Raw genomic sequence first — 23,089 nt, forward strand, 5'->3', positions numbered from 1 at the left:
AATTCATAAATACATAATATATGTAAGACTTAAAATCTAAAATCTCAATAATTAAAACTTGCGATCAACAAATTAAAATGGATTAGACTTAATAAAAATTTCGTACTTTGCCATTAATTATGCTGCCTCTCAAGTCTTCAATCCACCTTTTGCCCGGGTCATATTATTTGCATTCTTAATTTTGATTTTATTGTTTCTTTTGACTCCGGAAATGAGACAATAAATAAAATTATTTTAATATATTCTAATCTTCCAAATGAGATGATAAAAAAAATTAAATAAAAATTTTGGCTCCCCTACTTTAGTAAGGGAAGATGGAGAACAACATGTTGGCGCTCGGGCTGATAAAACTGGGGCCGCTTCCATCGAGTAATTATTACGTTCGGACAAAAAATCGGAAATCCGAACGTATACCGAGCAATACCGAGTGCTCAATATCAAATTTCGAGTGATGTGGCGCGTGATTATTACTCTCTGGACGCGTTAGATGACCTGACATAATAATTGCTATGCAAGACAGCACGAGCTGCCTAAATTAAATATTAAATATAAAATTAAAATTGAAATATAAATCACGGAACGCATAATTCTCCTCCAAACGCAGTGCATACTTCCCAACACACCTATAAATTTGTCGCGATAGCCGTTCTACTTCCTCGATTGATCTAGAAAGGCACCGGAGTGAGGAAATGGCGGCGTCTGTCGGCGCTGCACGTCGAGCCCTTCTCCACCGCTCCACTTCCTCTAGGGGTAGCTTACGTCGAAGTGCTTCCCTTCCTGCTTGCGCCTCTGCCCGCGCAACACGCCGGGTACTGCCATCGAGTACTTCGAGGTATTTTTCCCGATTCTTTTCCCTTCCTTTCCACTTATATTTTCTTCTCCTTGTAGTCATTGTAGAATTGTGTTTGAGGGATTCTGCTTGGCTGCGTCATCGTCAAATCATGCTGCTATTCATTTTGGATGTTAATATGCTTAGCTATTCGCCAAGATAGAAGTTTTGGTTCTCTTAAGAATTCCAAGGGACACTCGTTTAAATGCTACTTTTTTTTCTTATGTTATTGTCTAATATACTTTTTTTTTTAAAATTTTTTTATTGCCTAATACACTTTTAAGAACAAGGTTTAAGAAAAATTAGGGTTCTGTGTATTAATAATTCCTTTGTTGTTTTGATTTTTTTTTTATTTAGATTTTGCATTTCAAGTTTGATTGTATTTGTTTCGTTTTTTTTTTTTTTGATCAGGGACTGTGGTTTATTGGTTTGTAGGCTTCCTGTAGAATTGTATATTATGCAGTCCTTGATGCCATTTCACAGCGCCACTGCTTCGGCCTTGCTCACTTCGAAGCTCTCTCTGAAGGCTGGGAGATGGGCATGGCTATCAGAAGGTGCTTCTTTATCTTTATCTCTATATTTAAGCTTGCAAAATTGGTTTGATTATGAGTGAATTTTTATTTCTATGACAATTAAATGGCCTACGTAAAATTTCTTGTAAATTTGAATGAGTTTTCCGGAAACCTTCGCTGTTATGATTTATCTGTATCCTTAGATTTAGTCATGCATTGCTTGGGTCTTACATAATTGTGCTAGTCGAGAACATGAGCACAAAGGGACGTGGGCATGCATATCCATCCTTTATTTTACTAAAAATTATATAATTAGAGTTCCTTAAACTAAGGGAAAAAATTGGCAGCATCAACAACAGGAAAGAAAAGCATATATAACAGTCAACTGGGATGCATTCAACAGAGAAGTGACAACAATGGAAGCAAGACAATTATGGCACAATATCAGCTTGCAATAGAGGAAAATAGCAATATAAATGGGAAATGTACTGTCACTTGCAACTAGAAATTTGACCGTTTAAGGTTTAGAGAAAGTCTAGGATGAGAATGAACCATATTTGAAATAATCCATGAGTAAGCCATAGAGACAACATACAACAAGGAGTGGTACACAGAGGAAAATGATTTATGTGGTTCACTCTTCTGACTCACAGATAGCCGAGAGTTTTTTTATATGAGAGAAAAAAAGATCACAAGGAATATAAGAATTTCTTTCCTTCACTCTTAGCACAAAGATAAAGTTTGAGTTATATGATACATGTTTGTTGTCTTTCTAATGATTGTCCATTTACGATTATGGATGTATCTCCTGTTAAGTCTAGTTGTTGTTATTTGTAATAGTGTGATGGACTGGCGGCTAAACGGGTGGGCCCCACTAGGGTGGGTGGTGGATAAGAAGAGAGAGGAGAAATTGTTTAGGTAAATTTTAATTATAATTGGGAAGTAATTAATTATGGAAAGAGATCTAATTTGAATTCAAATATGAGAGAAAGTTTTTTATAAAAAATTGGGTTGATTTGGGAGGGAATTAGGGGAGCCTATTTAAGGCTAACAATAGGATGATTTTAGGTTTATGTTTTGAGCTTGTTGAAATTAGAATTTTTTTCGTTGTGAGGGCTTTAGTCGCCAGCTAGGGATTTGGGAGAGCCGGGTATTTCTCAATTGAATATCCAACTGTATCTTGTATTTTTCTTCTTAGTTCTTTAAATAAAAAGAGTTCTTGAGGTTCTTCTTCCTAAATTTCTTAAGCCGTTCTTTGATTTTGCTAAAATTGCACCAACTTCCTATCAAATTGTTTTCAGAGTATAGATCTGATTACCTATGGAAGAAAGAAAGGTAGAAGTGTTGGAAGGGGGATTAAATAATTGAACTCTAAAATTTGACATTTTCAAAGTCAAATTTCAGTTATCCATGTCAAGATCGATGGGAAATTTGTCATCATGGGGGAGATGATGAGGAAGATGCTCAAGGTCCAAACCAAAAAACAGATGTTAGGTTAGAGCGTGCCCAAGGAAGGGAGGGAGGTGGGGGGTTGGGGGAGCGACTGTCAGCCATGAGAGTGGAGGAAACTCCAATCCAACAAGGAGGGGAAGATTAGAAGGTGGAAATGTTGGGGGAAGAAGAGGAGATGTCACCTTTGGAGCCACTTTTAAGGAGGGAAAGGGTGAAGGAATGAGATTTTTGGTAGAGCTGCAGTGTTTGTAAGGAGAATAAGATCTAGAAAAAATAAATGCATCAAACATGGTTCGTCCACTCCTACAATATTATCGAGAGGTGTTCTAGCTAGTTCAGGGGTTTTCTTCTTCGCGGGAACACGAGCATGCTATCATTTTGAAAGGAGTCTCACATATCATTATTCATTCTTATCATTCCTCCTAAATCCAGAAGGATGAGATTGAGAGATTGATTAGGGAGATGCTAGAGACATGGATCATTCGACCTAGTGAGAGTCCATTTTTTATCCAAATGCTATTAGTTTAGTGCTTCAGCAGTAATTTCCTTCGTTACAAGGTAACAATTTGAGAGGGGAGTATTGATGGACTGACCGATTTGATTGGGAGGGAATTAGGAAGTTTCCTAATCAAGAGGGAGCTATATAGGAAAGTTCTTAATCAAAAGAAAATTGTTTAAGAAAGTTTTAATTACAATTGAGTGAGAATTAATTAGGGAAAGATGTCTAATTTGAATTCAAATTTGGGAGAGAATTACTTAGGGAAAGCCCAGGGGAGTGTATATTCATTTTGTAAGGAGGAATCAAGGGAGAATTGTTTAGAAAAATTTTAACTATAATTGGGAGAAAATTAATTAGAGAAAGTGATTTAATTTGAATTCAAGTCTTAGAGGGAATTATTTAGGGTAAGGGGGATGATTTGAGAGGGAATTAATGGAGTCTATTTAACGCTCACTATAGGGTGATTTTAGATTATGCTTGATTTTTTTTTGGAATTAGTTTTGGTTAGGTTGAGTGGACTCTAGCCGGCGGCTAGGGATTTGAGAGAGTTGTATCTTCCTGTCTAATTAAATATCCAACTGTATCTTCTGTTTTTCTTTTTAGTTCTTTTAATTAAAAAGAGTTCTTGTGTGTTTTTCTTCATAATTTTTTTGTGTCGTTATCTGGTTTTGCTGGAATTGCATCCACTTCATATCATATTATTATCAGAGCATTAATTCATGTACCCATGACAGAAAGAAAAAAAGAAGTGTTGAAAGAGGAGATTAGACAATTAAAATCTAAAATTTCATATTTTCAAAGTCAAAGTTCTGCAATTCATGAGAAGATTAATGAGAAGTTTTTTATCATGGAGGAGATGATGAGGAAGATACTCATTGTCCAAACAAAAAAAAGGCATCATCGGAGGTCGGGGGAGCCACCGCCCACCAAGGGAATGGAGGAAACTCTAATTTGATAAAGAGAGTGGAAGATTGAGAGGTGGAAATATTGGGGGAAGAAGAGGAGATGCCACCTTTGGGGCCACATACAAGGGGGAAAATGGTGAAGGAGTTGGATTTTTGTTAGAGTTATAGAGTTTGGAAGGAGAAAAAGATGGGGAGAATATATAAGCACCAGACATGATTTAACCAGCCTTACAATAGTGTATTGAGGGGTGTTCCAGCCAGTTCAGGGGATGCATTCTCTATGGGAACGCGAGTATGTTATCATCTTGAAGGAAGGAGTCTCACGAATCACTGTTTGCCTGTACCGTCATCCGCAAATCCAGGACGAAGAGATTGAGAGATTAATCAGGGAGATGCTCGAGGCAGAGATCGTTTGACCTAGTGTCATTCCATTTCTAGTCCGCTATTATTAGTTTAGTGCTTCAACAGCAGTTTCCTTTATAAGCAATTCTCCCTCTCTCTTCTTGCCTGCCACCCATCATAGTGGGGCCCACCAGCTCAACTGTCGGTCCATTAATATTCCCCTCCCAAAAAAGCACCTTCTCCTCAAGGTCTAATGAAGGAAATTGCTGTTGAAGCATTAAACTAATAGTAGCGGACTAGAAAATGGAATGATACTAGGTCAATCTATTAAAAGGGTGAGGCGTATGCCTCATGCCAGTGAGGCGACTCATGCCTCAACTAAACTGAGGCGCGAGCCTCATAAAAAACTTGGGGCATAAGCCTCAAGGCATTTTTCACTAAAATTGCGTTGAGGTGGGACTTAAGGTGAGTACCCATGATACATAGACACGGGCATAGAGACACAGATCCAACACGATACAAACACGGGACATGTTAATTATTGAAAATATAGGACAAAAATACGGATTGGATAGGGTATTAGATTTTTTTATAGATTAAAAATAGTGTATAAAAATTAAATAAATGTAATATTTAAAATAATTTAGAAATAATAGATAATTTAACTATGATTTGTACTAAAATAATTAATAATAAAATGTCGAGAGTTAGGTATCGATGTCGTGCTAGGCATCGAGTGGAGAGACACTAATGTTCTCGATAGTCGAGCATTGTTGTTGTGGAATGGGCATCAGGCTTGATGTCAAGGTAACATCGGTTGTTAATCTCGAGATGACGTCGATCGTCAATGTTAAGACAACATTGGACAAAGATGAGATGTCCAGATTTCATGAGGTGTGATTGTGGATGTAAAAATTGTTAGCGTCGAGCATCAATGCCAATATAATGTCAGACTTTGATTTTGAGATGGTTTTAAAATACTAATATTATGACAGCATTAGACGTCGATATTAAGCTGGCTTCTAGCGTTGCTGTGAAACATTAGCCACAACTTGTTAGAGTGAAATAAAAAAAGAATTGTTCAGGGAATGAGGTATTAAGCGCGGCAATTAATTTAGGACTTTAGTGAGGAAATAAGAAATCTAGTTTTTATTTTATACTAAATAAAAATTTTAGATACGCTAAATTATATTTAAAAAAAATTCATAAAATATTTTAGTCACGTATCTAAGACGTGTGTCCAATTTATTTTTAATATTTTTTTAATTTGACACATCTTCGGCATGTCCGACACGCGTTGGAGGAGTGTCGGACGCATGTCGTGATCAATATATGTTTGAATGCATGCTTATTTAAGGAGAAGTGTCGGTGCATCATATGTGAGTACTATCCTCATAAGCCTTGTGACTACCTACCAAAAGATAATGGGGATTTTTAAGGGATTTCAAAATGGGTTTTTGGGTTGGCTCTGGTCCTAACCCGCCATTGCTCGGTTTCAACTCACTCGGTTTCAACTCATAAGCCTTGTGACTACCTACCAAAAGATAATGGGGATTTTTAAGGGATTTCAAAATGGGTTTTTGGGTTGGCTCTGGTCCTAACCCGCCATTGCTCGGTTTCAACTCACATTATCCGTTTAGAAAAATGGGTCACAAATCTAGACTCGAACTTGCCTTGCTATCAACCCCACTTGACCAGACCCAACACGTTGACTCGTTTAGATTTAAAAAAAATTGGGCTAATTCAAATGATAATATTACCAAAAGAAAATCTACATTACTTTGCAAAAAAAAAAAAAATCCACATATATATTTTATTATTATTTTTGAAACATATACAATTTCAAGAAAATTTGAAAGTTAAATTGAAATATTTAACTGATTCAACTACTGTTATAAGTTATACATATATTTATAATTACAAATTACAAATATACTTTTATAAATAGAAAATTAACGTATTCAACTCTAGCACTTGCTCCCCAATATTTCTTGGTGAATGTCTTCTAGTCAATTCAATTGCAAATAATTAATAATAAGTACCTGTTTGATATTATTCCCAACATAAAAAATGTCATGTTTTATATAAAAATACTTATTTCATTAGAAATGTTATGATTTGCACTACACATGTCATGCTCTGATGCTCTCTTCATGATCCCACTTATATATGGTTTGCACAAAATTAGATTAAAAAAAAAAGGAAAACTAGTGAAATGGAGGAAAGATAACAGGTAAAAATAGCATAGTTTAAAAAAATAAAAATATAGGGCTCAGATAAACCCTAAAAAACATCCATCAACTCAAAATATGTCAGAGAATGTTGCGCTCTAATATGGTAATTTATATTTGCCCAATTAGTATTTGCTCCATTAGATATTGTATGCTCAAGCAAAGAGAACACAAATGCCACTTGGTTGTACCAAAGGGTTTCACTGCAAAATGGTTTTCATCACCGCCCCATAACAAAAAAATCATGAGGTACATATATCCATAATAGGAGATTCTCTCCGAGGCAGCTGAATTTAGCAACCACAATCAATAATTCTGAGCAACAAATCAGATGACAACTATGAATGCCAGCCAACATTCAAGAAAGGTCCAAGCCCAACAACAACCAAACCAATAGAAGAATCGAATCAAATGAAAAAATAAGCATGGTAAAAGAAAGTTCCTTTGACTTGAACCTCATACGTGAAACTGTCAAGTTAGCATCTTGTTAGATCGGTCCAACCGATCCATCTGGGATTGGCTCGCATATAATAGAGGCGGAGGAGTTTCTCCTCCCATGTGATTCCGCCATTCGTGTGGGGTCCAACAACAATTAGGAGGGAATTAATGAGGATTGAGAGGGAAAATTCAAAGGAGGGGCTGATTAGAGATTTTATTTATGATTGTATTCTTTAAATAACATGTTTTCTTAGGGCATGTTTTCTTAGGATTAGTGTATCGAGTATTTTTTTGAATTAAGTTGTTCTTCGCTGTTTTGGGTTCTAGCCATGCCTAGAGATTTGGGAGAGTTGGATCCTCCTCTCCAATTGAGGATCTATTGTATCTTGTGGTTTTCTTCTCTATTCATCAATTGCGGAGAGTTTTCTTCTGTTATTTCTCTTAAATTCATCTTGGAGACGAGTTTGGGGTGCTTAAATTTAATTTGAGCCAAGGGGGAATTGATTTATGTAGTTATTTCCTAAAAGGTAGAAGTGTTAGAGAGGAAAATTGGACATTTGAAATTTGAAATTTTAGGTCTCCGAACTAAAGTTTCAAATTTCAAAAGTCAAATTTCATCCGTACACGAGAAGATCGATGTGAAATTTATTATCCTGAAGGAGATGTTGAAGAAGTTGCTTGAGGACCAAACCAAAACGGCGTCGTTAGAGGAGAGGAAAGTCGCTGATTGCCATGAAAGTGGGGAAAACTCTAATTCGATAACGCGAAGGGATGATTAGGAGGCTTAGATTGTGGATTGAGAAGAGAGAATGCTTCCCTTAGAAGATATTCCTATGGAGGAGTCGGGTAGAGAATATGGAGAGAGGCTTGAAGGGGTTGGGCATTAGCGGAGGGGTGTTGAATTTGAAAGGAGATGGGCTATATTTGAAAGGCGATGGGTTGATTATGATTGAAGGGTTGCTGAATTTGAAGGGATAAGGTGGGCTTGTGACGTATGGTCTAAGTATGAGCGAAGAAGGGGTAATTGGCACAATTGGGGGGAACCACTCCCTTTGGGAATGTGAAATTTAGGAGGAAGCAGGGGTGACAGAGGAGATCTAAGGGTGAGGAAGCTGAAGATACCTATTTTTGAGGGAGATGATGTACATGTGTGGATATATAGGGTAAAATGGTACTTTACTGTCAATAGGTGCAATGAGAGCTGGCATTGAGGCGTACGCCTCAAGCAATGAGAGCTGGCATTGAGGCGTACGCCTCAAGTTCACTAAGGCGTGCCTCGCCTCATGTTTTAGAGGCGTCCACCTCTTAAAAAAAAAAAAACTCTTGGTACCACTCGGTACAATAATGCTCGGTACCGCTAGGTACATGTTTGGTACTGTTATGTACATGTTCGGTACCACTTGGTACATGCTTGGTACCGCTCAGTACATGCTCGGTATTGCTAGTTACATGTTTGGTATTGCTAGGTACATGCTCGGTATCATTCTATACAAACGACTTAAGAACTTTAAAAATAAGCAGAACTTCAAAATTACTCTTACAAAAAAAAAAAAGTTCAGGGGGCACTGCTTCCGGAAACCCCCATAAGGGAGCTGCCCCTTGACCTCGCGACCTGACCCTGCCTGGGGCAGCTCACCCTTAGACCCCCGGCTATCAGACATATTGTTGTATTCATCACCTTTACTAATAGTTGTTAGTGTTAATATGCTTTTTCATGAGTGCATGCTTTGTATAAGTTTTCTTCATGAGTGCATGCTTTGATTGGGAGATATTGGACTTTATAGGAGAGGTGGAAGGGGTGAGAGCAGTTCATCATAATGATGGTTCAAATAAAGACCCCCTTATTGATGATAATGATTATGACTTATGAGTTCTTATGTGATATGTCATTGCTATTTATTTTTGGAATTTTATGTTAATGAAAAGAATACTGTGATTTGGGAAAGATAGAATTAATTTGAGTTGAACTATATTTCATATCGTCTTACTATTGGGATATTTTGGTTTAACTTCATATCTTGTGCCTTTTTATATTTTATATTTTTTACTCATTAGTTTATAAAAAAATTATTATTTTATATTTACGCAATCTTTTGATTTTGAGGCTTATGCCTCAAAACGCCTTGAGGCTTAAGCCTCGCCTCAAGATTGAAAAATGCCTCAATACTCGATTACGCAATTTTAAGCATTATAGTACACAAATAATATATTAAAAGATGACATATTATCTTTTTATTAAATTATAAAGTAACACAATGACATGCATATGAAACAAAAACTTGCACTAGATAGAAAGTAACTAGTGATAAATTGTATGAAATATAATTGAAATACAAAGATTACATAAGCTAAAAATTATTAAAAATAGAAACTGCATAAAAGTATCATATAATTTTAAGTTCAACTCCAAATTCTTTCTTTCTCAGTTCCCTACTCATCTACTTTGAATTTTTAAAAAATGCTGAAATAATTGGCAATAACTAGAAAATCATTTGTATTGTTATCACTCAAAAAAATCTTTATTTGAAACGTCATTATAATAAATTGGTTTCTCCTCCGTCTCATCCTGTGGAGTCCAATGCATCACAATATGCTTATTCATTTATTTCAAGCATCTTCCTCTTTCATAAATGTTTTTCATCAACATAAAGATGAGATTAATACTCCAATGTTTTTAGAGGTGATGGTGTGCAGATTTCAAGTGATTCTTGACAACGGCTATGACGGTGGTGGCTATGGCGAAGGTGACGGGTCAGAGGTTAAGATAGTTGAGAGGAAATTGCTGTGACTCGGGGGTTCACGAAGAGTGATTTTATATATATATATATATATATTTGTTTTGAAGGAACATTTCTTCTTGCTAAACTTATAGTTATTTGAACTATACTAAGTTTCTATATTATTTTATTGCAATCATGATATAAGTAATATCCTAGTTCGACCTCATTTTAATTTTATGTTATTTTATTGCTGCTTACAATGTGACGGAGGAGAAGAGACTAATGACAGTCAGGATGTGCTTGGAGGGGAAAGCATTTGCATAGTACCAATAGGGGGATACAATGCGACCCATACAGACTTGAAGGCAGTTTAAGGATTGTTTGTTGGAATGTTTTTGAATCAACTGAGGAGGGGACTTTTATGAGCAGTTCTTTCCCTTGACTTAGGAGGGAATAGTGGTGGAATATCATGAGTAGTTTGAGCATCTAGCCAACAGATTGGACCGGCTTTCGGAGGCTGTACTTGAGCGAAACTTTATGAAAGTACTTAAATAAGAGATTCTAGCAGCAATTAGAGTGATGAGTCATCGTGATTTGGGAGAAGCTATGGAGCTAGCTCAGTTAGTGGAGGATTAGAGGCACCTGGAGAGAGGAACAGGAGGCAGCAACTCAAGAGGTTCGTACAGGATGACCACTATCTTTTTGGCACATAGATATCCAACACTAGGCACTCTTCGGGAGACCCCAAACGAGAAGACTATATGGGAAGACTCGGGGACAACTTCAATAAGCTCACAGAAACAGAGTTACAAGAGAAGAGGACGAGGGGCTCTGTTTCAGATGTGAGGAGAGGTATACACCGGGGCATAGATATAAGGACCGAACTCTTCAGGTTCTCACCATTTGTGATGACGAGGAAACTGAGGAGAGTGTCGTCTTTCTACCTTGCAGACAAGGTGAGTCTTTGGGAGGCGGGTATTGTTAAACTGGTCCCTGAACAGGTCCAGACGGTCCATATTTTGGACCGACTGGAGTATAACAGTCCCAGGTGATTTGGTCTTTCGTGTGTGGTCCAACAGGCAACCGTTAAGAGGGAATTAATGAGGGTTGTGAGGGAAAATTCAAAGGAGGGGCTAATTAGATATTTCCTTTATGATTGTATGCTTTAAGTAGGATGTTTTCCTAGTGTTTAGGGTATCAAGTATTTTTCTGAACTAAGTTGTTCTTTGCTGATTTGGGCTCTAGCAGCGTCTAAAGACTTGTGAGAGTTTGATCCTTTTCTCAAATTGAGGATCCATTGTATCTAGCGGTTTTCTTTTCTATTTCATCAATGGCTAAGAGTTTTCTTCCATTATTTCTCTTAAAATTTTCTTGGAGATTGGGTTTGGAGTGCAGAATTTCAATTTCAGCCAAGGGGAAATTGATTTCTGCAGTTATTTCCTATCACATCTCTCACTGTTTTTCTAAAGCATGGTAAAGCAACTCAGTTACTGCTCAACCGGGTAAATCTGCCAATAAAAAGAGATGAAGTTAACAGACTTATAACATCATGCAATGAATAGACTTACAACTGCTTGCATACATCAAATTTCATTCGATGATTGCTTTTCGCCCAACCGTAATGGACAGCATCAATTGGTAATACAAAATATTCTGAAACTAAATGAAAAATCTATTAACAGCTGACCATTACTAATAGTCATCACAAATTAAATGCACTAAACAATTAGCTTCGAACCATAAAAATATGCTGCAACTGGACAATATGTTGTTGACAGTTAACTAACAACGCAATTATCAAAGAACAAATAGGTAACAAAGCAAGAATAAAAAAACTAACAAGGCAATTGAACATACCACTCAACCAACAAAGAAACAATCATAGATAAACATAGACATATTAACGTATGTTATTAAGAATTAAACTGCACAAGCATTGATTAATTACCCATTTTACTTAGACGACCTTCATCTACATAGTGAAAAGCAGAATTCGGCTCTAAACTGCACAGCAACCTGCACTCACATATTATGGTTTAAGAAAATGATAAGAAGCTATTAATACTGAAAAATTCAACTATGCTGCCAGCCTGCCACCAATAGTCAACCGAGGGAAGTTCCACAAATAGGCATTATGTTTATGCTCTACAACAATTGCATAATCATATTTCTGTCCAACCATGATGCTATGTTAATTGAACCATTGCCATCTCCAATATCATTCTCATTGATGCCTAAGTCCAAGATATTTTTTGTGACAGCTTCAAGTTCAAGATCCTTTAAATTTACAAAAAACAGAAATAAACATGTTAAAAACTATACAAATAAAATTTCAACGAACTAGATGTGTTTCCTTGTTTACTGTACAACCATGCTTCAAATATATGATGTTTTAATGCACTTCAAAATTGCTAAAAAATTCAACCGCTATTGCTAAAAACATTTTCAGAAATTGGAATGCACAAAATGTCAAGAGCCATAGTAGAAACTTTTAGAAACCTCTACTAATTACCTTTTCAGTATTGTAAAATATCTAATTCAACTTTCCTGATCATCAAAATAAATTTCTAGGCCTTGTAGTCTCTACTTTGAAAGAATCGTGATCTTATTTGGATTTTAAAAAATATTCATCATTAGAACACGAATTTAATGATGAAGTAAATAAATATGGTTGGAAATTTATATCATTTAATTGTAGAAATCGAGATTTTATGATTGTTGAAGAAAGGCTATTTGAAAGATTACTTTGAGACGAAAGTGTATATTGTAATGCATTTGAAGTTGAGTTATTCTTGTTTGCTCTCGAGTAGTTTGCAAATAATGAGCATTACTTATCCCTCACTTTTGCAATTTCACTAAAATAATCGCCATTGTATAGTTCTTATAACAGCATTCAATAAATTTCAATTTATATTTTTGATCAAAATGATAGCGATAGCTAAGATGAATTTGAAATCAAACCAATATTTTTCATTATATAATCATGCCCACTTGTCATTTCATGCTTCAATATTGCATAGGAAGTGAAAATACAAGAAAAATAGAGATTTGCACTAGAAAATTTTGTTCCAGAGAATGTACAAGTAATATCACAAAATGGTGCTAAGAAGTTGTACATGTTAATTATTTGATCCCATTTACTACTTGACGGACAACCCTTGAAGTTGGAATCACCCAACTCCTACTACAAAAAATCTCATTTGTAGTAAATATCTAAGTCAAGCATAATGAAAGTTAAATTTCTTCTTATTGGAACATCTTGTTTTAATCCTCTTTTAACATAAAAAAAAATTTGTTTAATACATTCAAAGAGTTTTTTTTTTTAATGGCCTGAGAGCCTTTCATATATTTGATAATCTGGCGCACCTTTGTGATAGAACCATCTATCTTCTTCAAATCCTCTTGAACAATTAGATTATTAATGTGTGCACAACATTGCATATGAAAATTCACCATTTCAAAGATGGCCCCTGATGCGACTTGGAAGCAAAAACAACAAAATTAGATAAGAAGAAATTGTAGAAACACAAGTATGGGGGCTGATTTTTTATTACTACAATAATAACAAAGGATACAATATGATCAACTATTTGAGAGATAGATTGGCTCTCCTACAAACCCTATCCGCCGCTAGGAACAACTCCAAAGAGAACTACGATAATTGCAAATCTCATAATGAAAATAAAGCAACCTTGTTAACCCTAATATAATTCTTCCTACTCTCCCAAATCTGAGTTCAAATCAGCCCTCCTTCCTTAAATAAATCATTTTCTAATTCAAATTAGCCCTCTTTTCCTATATTAAAACTTTTCTTAACAACTCCCCTTTGATTCCTTATTATTAGATAATGAATAATAGCTCCCCGGGGATCCACAAGAGGGCCAAACTTTCCCCTTCTACTACCTCTGGTTCTGCCCAATCACATGGCTGGTTTGGCTTGCATTGGGCAGGCCTGGCTTGGCTAGTCTTGGCAGGGCGTATCAATACTCCCCCCCTCCCCCTAAGACGTACCTTATCCTCAAGGTGGAAGAATGAGAACTCTCCTGTTCATCTCATATGGCTCCCATGTGGCTTCATACTTTGGCAAATCCTTCCACTTGATTAGTACCTCCCATGCTGCTATTTTCCCTTGGCGCACCCCTTTTACTTCTAGGGGTTTCAAAATGACCTCTATGTCTTTTGTCAAAGTAGGGGGTAGTAAGGACGGTGTGTGATCTCATATTGTACGCCTCGGGCTTGAGACATAAAATATTGGGTGCAATGTTGACGAAGGTGGTAATCTCAGTCGATAGACCGCTACTTCAATTCGCTCTAAAACTTCATAAGGTCCAAAGTATTGTGGGGACAATTTCTCATTCCTCCTCCTGTCTAGTGTCCTCTGTTGGTAGGGTCTCAGCTTCAAGTAAATCATATCTCCTCGCTTGAAGTGTACTTCTCTCCTGTACTCATCAGCCTTCCTCTTCATGATCAGTTGGGCTCTCCACAAGTGATTCATTAGCTTTGTTAATGTCCGGTCTCTCTCTTAAGTACTGATCTATACTGGATACTTGTATAGTGTTATGCCCATAATGTATCAAATGAGGTTGATCTCTCCCATAGATAATCTTGAAAGGGGTGGTCTACGCTGCTGAATGGTAGGAAGTGTTGTATCAATACTCGGCCTAAGCAATCCACTTTGCCCAACCCTTCGGCGTATCCAATGCAAAGCATTGCAAATAGATCTCTAATGCTTATATTGACCACCTCCATCTAGTTATGTCTTGGGATGGTGCTCCTTTTTAGGACCGTTTCCTGTAAATGGAATAACTCCTTCAAAAAATGATTGAGGAACATCTTGTCTCAATCTGACATAATGGATTATGGAAATCTATGTAAGTGCACCACCTGCTGGCTTTAGAGGGACAAAGTGTGCATACTTGCTCCGACGATCCACTATTACCAGTATCACAGAAAATCCCTTCGATTGTGGTAACCCCATGATGAAGTCCATCGTCACCTCCTATATCCTCTCTGGTAGAGCTAGAGGCTATAATAATCGTCTTTGTGTCATGGCCAAGTACTTGTGCCGTTTGCACACATCACATCTCACCATACACTCTACATCTTGATGCATCCCTAACCAGTGTAACTACGTGAATAGCCAAACTGTATGTTTTCTAAACTCTCAAGTGTCATTCAATTTTGTTGCCTTAAAACTCCTACATCAGCTTGGGAATGTACCCGTTGTCCTTGGTTAGATGAATCATCCCTAATGTAGCAGTTTAGGTCCCCTCAACATGTAATCAAGATGAATGTCTTGGTCCTGCAACAACTTGGCTCTCATATTTCTCAAACCTTCATCCTGTTCGCTCCCTAATCTCAGGGCTTCCTAGTCTAGGACCATAGGTACTGATAAAGTTTTTTGTCGTGGCTTGTCCGTCTTCCTTGATAGTGCATACAAGGGTTTATTCTCTAGTCTTGGGCGATACTGGATCTCAAAATCATACAATCATATCTAAGTAACTTGGATAACCACTTTTGATTCTCGTTAGTCACCATCCTCTACTCTAGCATAAACTTCAGATTCCTCTAGTATGTCCTGACGATAAAGTGTCGCTCCAACAAATAGAATCGTCACTTTTAGATGGCTCTTACAATTACCATCAACATAAACTCCCGCTCGGATATAGACTTGAGCCTCGCCCTGGTCGTGAGCACCTGGCTGAAATAAGTAATGGACTGATGATCCTGCATGAGTATTGCCCCTAGTTCGTATCTTGATGCATCCGTCTCCACTATAAATGGTTTGATGAAGTCAAAAAGTGCTAATATTGACATGCTCATCATGGATTTCTTTAGTTGCTCGAAGGCCTGTGTTTCTGCTTCCCCCCAATTGAAACTGTCCTTCTTCATATACTTTGTCAGTGTCCATTGTATTGTGCCATACCCTTGCACAAACTTCCGATAGTAGCTAGTGAGACCTAAGAACCCTCTCAACTCCTTCAGGTTCTTAGATAAAGGCCAATCCAACATAGCCTCGATCTTGGACTGGTCTATTGCTACCCCTACTCTGCTCATCACATTTCCTAGGTACTCCACCCGTGGCTATCCAAAGAAATATTTCTTCAGGGTTGGCATACAGATGGTGATCCCTCAAAGTCTCCAGTACAACCCTCAGGTGGCCCACATGAGGGTTGTACTGGTCTGTTGCTACCCCTACTCTGCTCATCACATTTCCTAGGTACTCCACCCGTGGCTATCCAAAGAAATATTTCTTCAAGGTTGGCATACAGATGGTGATCCCTCAAAGTCTCCAGTACAACCCTTAGGTGGCCCACATGATCTGCCTCTATATGATTGTAGATCAAGATATCATCAAAGAATACCAAGATAAACTCCCTGATGCAGGATTGACAAACCCAGTTCATGAGGGATTAAAAAGTGGCTAGAGAGTTGGTAAGGCCGAAAGACATCATCAAAAACTCGTAGTGACCCTCATGGGCCCTGAAAGCGATCTTGTGCACATTCCCCGACTTCATTCTGATCTGGTAGTGCCCTGACTTTAGGTCAATCTTCGAGAAGATGATAGCCCCAAACAGCTCATAGTGTTGCTCATTAGTTACGGGGATAAGAAATTTGTCCAGCACAATTTTTTTGTTTAGGGCCCTATAATCCACACAAAACTTCCAACTGTCATCCTTCTTTTTCACTATTTAAATTAGACTGGAAAAAGGGGCTCACACTGCGTTTGATAATCCTTGCCTCAAGTATTTCTCTGATGTGCTTCTCTATTTCATCCTTCTGAATCTGTGGGTATTGGTACGGTTAGACGTTGATAGGAGAAACTCTTTCCTTTAAGGTAATGGTGTGCTCGTGTTCCCTGGGTGGCAATAATTTGCTAGGATGTTGAAAAAACTTAGGAAACTGCTGTAGAAGCTATTGCACACACTCAACATTTTGACTAGCTTTGAATCTCGGACCTCCTTGATAGGAAACACATGTAGATCTCAAGTAATTCATATCAATCTTTGGAAAACAACGAAAATTTTTCACAAAACCCCACACAAAATCAGGAAAATAGTAGGTAATTTGTATTATTTGTTGAAATAGAAACAAAAAATACCAAGATACAATTGATCCTCTATTCGAGAGGAGGATCTATCTCTCCCAAGTCTCTAGAAGCTGCTAGAGCCCAAAAATCTAAGAGATCTCAAATTTCAGCCAAACTCCAGATGCTCTAACCCTAGGAAAACAAACTCTTTAATGTATACAATCCAAAAGGAAATCTCTAAATATAGTCCCTACGTTCAAATTTCCCAAATCCCCCCTAACTCCCTTCAAAATCCTTCCTAAACAGCTTTGTTAGATCTGGTTGTCTGATCTCGCTTACAGGAGGCGAAGAGTTTTGCTTGTTTCGCACGGCCGATCCCATAGGACCGACTGGACCAGTCTATCACTCTTCCAGGCTTTGTAACTCCCTAAGTTGCCCAACGCTATCCCCTATATCGCCTTTATCATGGTTTTGAGTGAACCATGGGTTTTCACAGGCTGACATTCCTCGTAGCACCACCCTCTTCTCTTCCACTCGAATCTCCATAGTCAAAGATTTTCAATCCACCATCTTTCCAATTGTTTGTAACTTCTTCATCCCTAGGATTATATTAGTACTTAGTAAATCCAAGAGAAAAAAAAAAAATCCTCCAATATAAGCAGGCCCTGGAGTGTTAGCACCAATCTCCTACAAGTTCACCTACTTTTCTCCATCTTCCCTATCCCCATCATGATTCTAAAGTTCCCCGTATCCATCAGCTTCAATCTTAACTGGTTCACGACTTGATTTGAGATAAAGTTGTGACTAGCCCTGCTATCCATCATCAGGGCCACCATTGGCTGCTCCCTGATCTATCCCCTCATTTTCATGGTGTGATTTGGAGTAAATCCCACCATTAGTTAACGAACAATTTCTCCACATCAAGGTATAGGTGCTCTCCTCCCACTTCTGCTTCCTCCACCAACTCTTGGTTGTCGGTCTCATCCTCATCATAAATCGTAAAGACCTGGAGTGTGCGGTCTTTACATTACATCAGTAGCACAAACCCTTCACTCTCTTATCCTACACCTTTGTCTCTGTGAGGCGCTTGAAGTTTGTCCAGGTTAAACTCCCCCTCTTTTCTCCCTCAGTGCCTCTTGCTGAAATGACATCATCTGGGTCCTCGATGCTAGTGAAGTCTAGGCACTCCCGTAAGAGCCTCCTGTGACTTCACTCCTACTGGTCCTATCTATTTGTCTATGATCTTCCTCAATCTAGGCTAGCTCCACCGTCTCTCTTAACCCCGTTGGCCTCAACAATTGGAGCTCTGCTCGTATTATCAGCCTTTAGGTCCTTCATGAAATTTTCCTCCAATACTGCCTCTAAAATCCCCCTCAACCGTCCTAACAAAAACTCAAATCTCTCCCTATACTTCATGAAGGTCTTCTCCCGAGTCAAGGTAAAGAATTTCTCATGTAGGTCTCTTCCCGAATGGCTCGAAAAATCTCTAACAAGCAATCCTTGAACTCCTCCCAAGATTGGATTGGATATCTAGTCTCTCTCTCCACTAGAGCCAAGCTAGGGCTTTCCTCCCAAGACATAGCCTCTGCAGCCGTAAACTTCTCATTTAGCCCATTCACCTGGAAATACCTCTCCACTCGGTACACCCACACATGGGCATCCTCCTCTTCAAATATCAACATCTTCAACTTCCTCACCCTAGCATATCCTCTCCAACTTCCTCTCTCTCCAATTGTCCCCCCATTTATCAAGGGTGGGAATCCCATCTTTCTTCTATCCTCCTTGCTTTACTTGATCCCCATGGCTTGGTTGTGGACTCTGAAAATTCATCCTCGGTCTCCCCCGTTTCTTTTCAGGGGAGTTTTAACGGATTAAGTTCCAGGGTAAATTTTGGGAAGGCAGATTGGGTTTGTAGATAATACACTACCCAGAGATTTCCCCCTCTTTTTGCAAGGACTTTATGATCTGAGTTCTGATTTCCTATAGACGCAAGTCTTTATAGTTAATTACCCCTCTCAATAACGAGAGAGAACTTTTGATTAAGGCTAGTCGTCGATCAGATACGTAAAAAATGCATGTTATTTGGCATATAGTAGCAACATTGGGCTTAGGTAATTGAAATTTTGACATTTAAAATTAGAAATTTCACCATTGTGTACTTAAAGTGGATGGTGGGGAAGTGAATGATGGACCTGATCAAGATCCTATGGTTTCGTCGTCCCAAACCATCGTGGTCCCAGGTTTACTTAGTCAAAAGAGGTAGTCAATCCAACATGACAGAAGGATCCTTGTCGGCAACCATGAGTTGCATCGTCCAAGGGTGCCTTGTAGACATGGGGTGGTTGTTTGTCTAAGGGGACAAATCTGAATTCACCTTAGTTAACAGAGGGCTTTTTGCCCTATTGATTTTATTCTATTGATTCCTATCTCAAGAATTTCATGTTATTGGGGAGCTTATGGGCTCTGGCCATCACCGTAATATAGTGGTGCCATTTGACAGTAGACTACTCGGTTTAGAGGGCACCAGTCATAATTGTTTACATGTGGTGCCATTTGGCAGTAAAACCGCCGGTTAGAAGACACGTGCCATGTTCCCGTTGATAGGAGATGGTTTGAGAATGAATCATAGTGATTTTCTCGACTATAAATTGGCTCTTTGTGAGTTGAAATTATTTTTGAATTTTTCCACTTCAACAAACCGTTGCGGAGGATAAATGTGTTTTACTTTAAGCGTTTGGATGATTTATTTCAATTTTAAATATTGTGATTTTGGGATTTTCTGGAGCTTTTGGATTTTCGGGCATTTGGATGGAATTTGAAATATTTGGAATTAATCCATCTGTTTGAGATGTACATTCAGCACGGTCATCATCGAGGTAATGAGGTTATTTGCATTTGAGGATTGAACCATGTCGACTCTATCAACTTGTCGACAGAGGATCAAATTTTGTAAGCTTCAAACCTTTGTTGATGAATTTCATTATTCATAGGCCTAGAAGGCCGAATATGAACATATAAAACAAATATTCCGGTCGACACTCTGACCGTATATCTATTTGATAGTTTGAGCCTGTCGACTCCTATCTATCCACGTAGAAAGATCGGGCTCGAACTTAGGTTCATTTATTGACCCGCACAGCATTTCTAGACGTCACATGTGCTCCCACACACGTTCGCCGGGGTCCATGCATACATTTGGTTGCACGTGCATTTCTTGTGTTTTTATGTGTATTCATTTGTAGTGCAAGTGTGGGGGCTTTTTCAGGAATATTTGATGCTACTCAGTTGTGTGGGAAACCCTCGTTTGAATGCAACGTTCTATTTTGAACCTTATACATGCATTTTGTCTGCTTATATACGTTGCAGATCCGCAGGCATAACATCATACTATGGTCATTTGCTCGTTTCATACAGGTAGATTGTCGTGCACTACTTTTTGCTTTCTACAGGTGAATTGTAGTGCACTAACGAATCTCTTGCTTGTTATCCATAAATTACTGCATTCACATGATGCCTTTGTTCGTGGTCATTTCTTTACATACAATTTTTCTAGCACTGGCCACAAGAATTTGTATTTACTGTAGGCATTTGACACTTTGTTCATAGAGGACATTTTGTGTGTATAATGGATCTCCTATTAGGGTCTGTAGGTATTTGCATTTATTGCTTGATCAATGCTGATCGCAAAATTGATTGCATTTACTTGTATTTTGATGTTTGTTCTTAAGCAGGTTAATATATTTGTCTACAGGTTATTTGACTTTGAGTTCGTATCTGCATTTGTAAAAGGCCTGTCGTTCGTTTTTCACTTTTGCAAGGGCTATGTATTAAATTGATATTGAATAATGATTAGTTGCAAGGATTGCTATATCTTGTTGCAAGGTTGATATGGATACTTCTATCATTAACATGTAATTTGTAGCGCTTGCTAAGATATTCCTGTGCATCTACTGGAAACTAGATCACATATCCTTGTTAACTATCATTGATCATTATTTGCATTTCAACTCGCAATGATACCCTTTGATATCTACTGGACGTCTTACATTATTGCTTGTAAGCGATTTCAGTGTGTTTGTTGCATATTGGTCTTCTTTACTTGTGGACAATGTGCTACATTCGTTTCATATCCAGTGTCAATATTTGCAAATAGATCAATGCGTTTATTGGAAACTTGATTATTGTTAACTGTATGAACATCCTATATTTATTGCAAGTTTCTTGTGAGCAGGTAGTCATACTCTCTACAAGTTTAATCGGTCGTAATTTATAGGTGAGCTATATCGAAGATCACAAGTTCCTCACTATCCCTTGATGGCAACTTGTGCTTCGCATAGTGAATATGCTTGTTGATGTTTGCTTTCAATTGATTGAACATTGTGGATTGATTAATTTTCACCATTCATTATGATCGATGCTTGCCAACATATATATATATATATATACATATATACATATACACTGCTTGTTGCTTGTTATTTCTGTTTGTGTTGCACTTGTGGACAGTGGATCTCTTACAACAACCCATAGGAACTTGCATCTATTGCCAATTGATCACCTTTTGACTTGTAAGGGTTTTGTATATTTGCCTTCCACCAAATAGTCGTTGATTGTGAGGATATATATGCAATCATGTGTCATGGTTCTATCAATGTTGTGGAGAATTTGTCACATTCATTGTACATTCATCTCATAGTCTCCATATTTTATTCATGAATACATCGCTATGTTCATTACAACTATCACACTCCCTTCCACAAGCATGATTGTTGTCTATTGATGAATATCACTCATAGGTGACCCGCTATGTGTACCATAAGTATTTTTTCATTTGCATTCTTTTATCATTGATCTTTATCATTTGATAGGTTTAATTGCATGTTACTTATATCTGAAAAATCTTCCACTACGAGTCCCCTATTTGCTCACAGGTGTTCATCTGGATGATCCATATTCATCATTTAGTGTTTGTATTTTTGTCATGACGTTTATTTAACATTCATTTGAATGTTATCCACAAGCTCATTTAGCATTTGTATTTTAATTAGCATTATGCATTTATTAATTTAAAGTTCAGTTCCTTGTGGTCCTCTTGAATTCAGGTCTTCTGCATTTCGTTCAAGTTCAAGTGTAGTTCACTATTGATTGTTCAAGTCAAGTTTCCTGTACTTAGTTCAAATTAGGTCCTCTTCTTTTTGTTCAATTCCCTTGCATATTTAAATGAAATTTTGACAGCCTCCCAGCATCTTCCCCGTTTCAGGGGAAACAACGGGAAACTGGGCCATCCCACCATGCTACATGTGCATGTATGATTGGTGTCGGGTGACACCTAGGCCGTACATCTTCGATCCCACCATGCTATAAGAGCATGTATGGTGGCTCTAAAGTACCTGCTTAAAGAACACAAGTGGCTTTCCCTACCACATCACAAGGGCATGCATAGGTACTTAAGGACTCCCCACTACAATACAAGAGCGTGTATAGGGCTTACCCGCCTCGTTGTATGCGTAATATTGTGTTTCCTCCTACCGTGCTACGAGAGGGCATATACGGGTTTTCCGGCTCAACACAAACGCTAAATACGAAAATTTTTGAGTTGGAAAGTTATATCTACACGGGGATGTCGACAACGACGAGTGAACAAAATGCACAAAAATACAACAATTTCCTTCTCTTTTTTCTTTTTGAAAATTTGTTTTCTCAATCTTTTTTTGTATTTTTTTTTCTTCTCAAATTTTTAATATCTTTTTTCCTTTTTTTTCTTCTTTTTTCTTTTTGTTGCTTCTTCCCTTTTTTTTACACACACTCATATATATATATATATATATATATATAATCTATTTATAATAATAATAATAATAATAATAATAATTAATACTAATTACTAACTAAATAATGTAAAATAAAATTATACCTAATGGTCGGCTAAGGCTATGTTGACGGAATCGGGCAATACACTAGACCGAATATCTGTTTGTGAGGCATAGGAGTCGGGATGAGTTCGGTTTGAGTGGGCGGCTAGAGCAAAGAGATGGATCGAAAGGCTATAGGTGGCAATGGGATTCAGCTAATGAGGAAATAGGAGTTGTTGTGGAGGTCGGTTAGGGCAGATGAAGAAGAGGCATCGACTA

At 37.8% G+C, this 23,089-nt stretch overlaps 1 protein-coding gene across 2 annotated transcripts in view; it reads left to right on the forward strand.

The window, feature by feature from the left end:
* The first annotated feature begins 602 nt into the window (after positions 1–602).
* Positions 603–23,089, forward strand: part of LOC110100001 (protein NUCLEAR FUSION DEFECTIVE 6, chloroplastic/mitochondrial) — a 28,017-nt gene continuing 5,530 nt past the window's right edge. The window contains exons 1-2 of one of the 2 annotated variants that reach the window (XM_020827355.2): positions 603–832; positions 1,241–1,383. In XM_020827355.2, the coding sequence (XP_020683014.1) occupies positions 690–832; positions 1,241–1,383 (286 nt within the window). In that variant the 5' untranslated portion in view covers positions 603–689. The remainder of the gene's footprint in view (positions 833–1,240; positions 1,384–23,089) is intronic. The other variant, XM_020827356.2, reaches the window with a different exon arrangement.

This window comes from Dendrobium catenatum, unplaced genomic scaffold (genome assembly GCF_001605985.2).
Source record: "Dendrobium catenatum unplaced genomic scaffold, ASM160598v2 original_scaffold_17320, whole genome shotgun sequence".
Lineage (NCBI taxonomy): Eukaryota > Viridiplantae > Streptophyta > Magnoliopsida > Asparagales > Orchidaceae > Dendrobium > Dendrobium catenatum.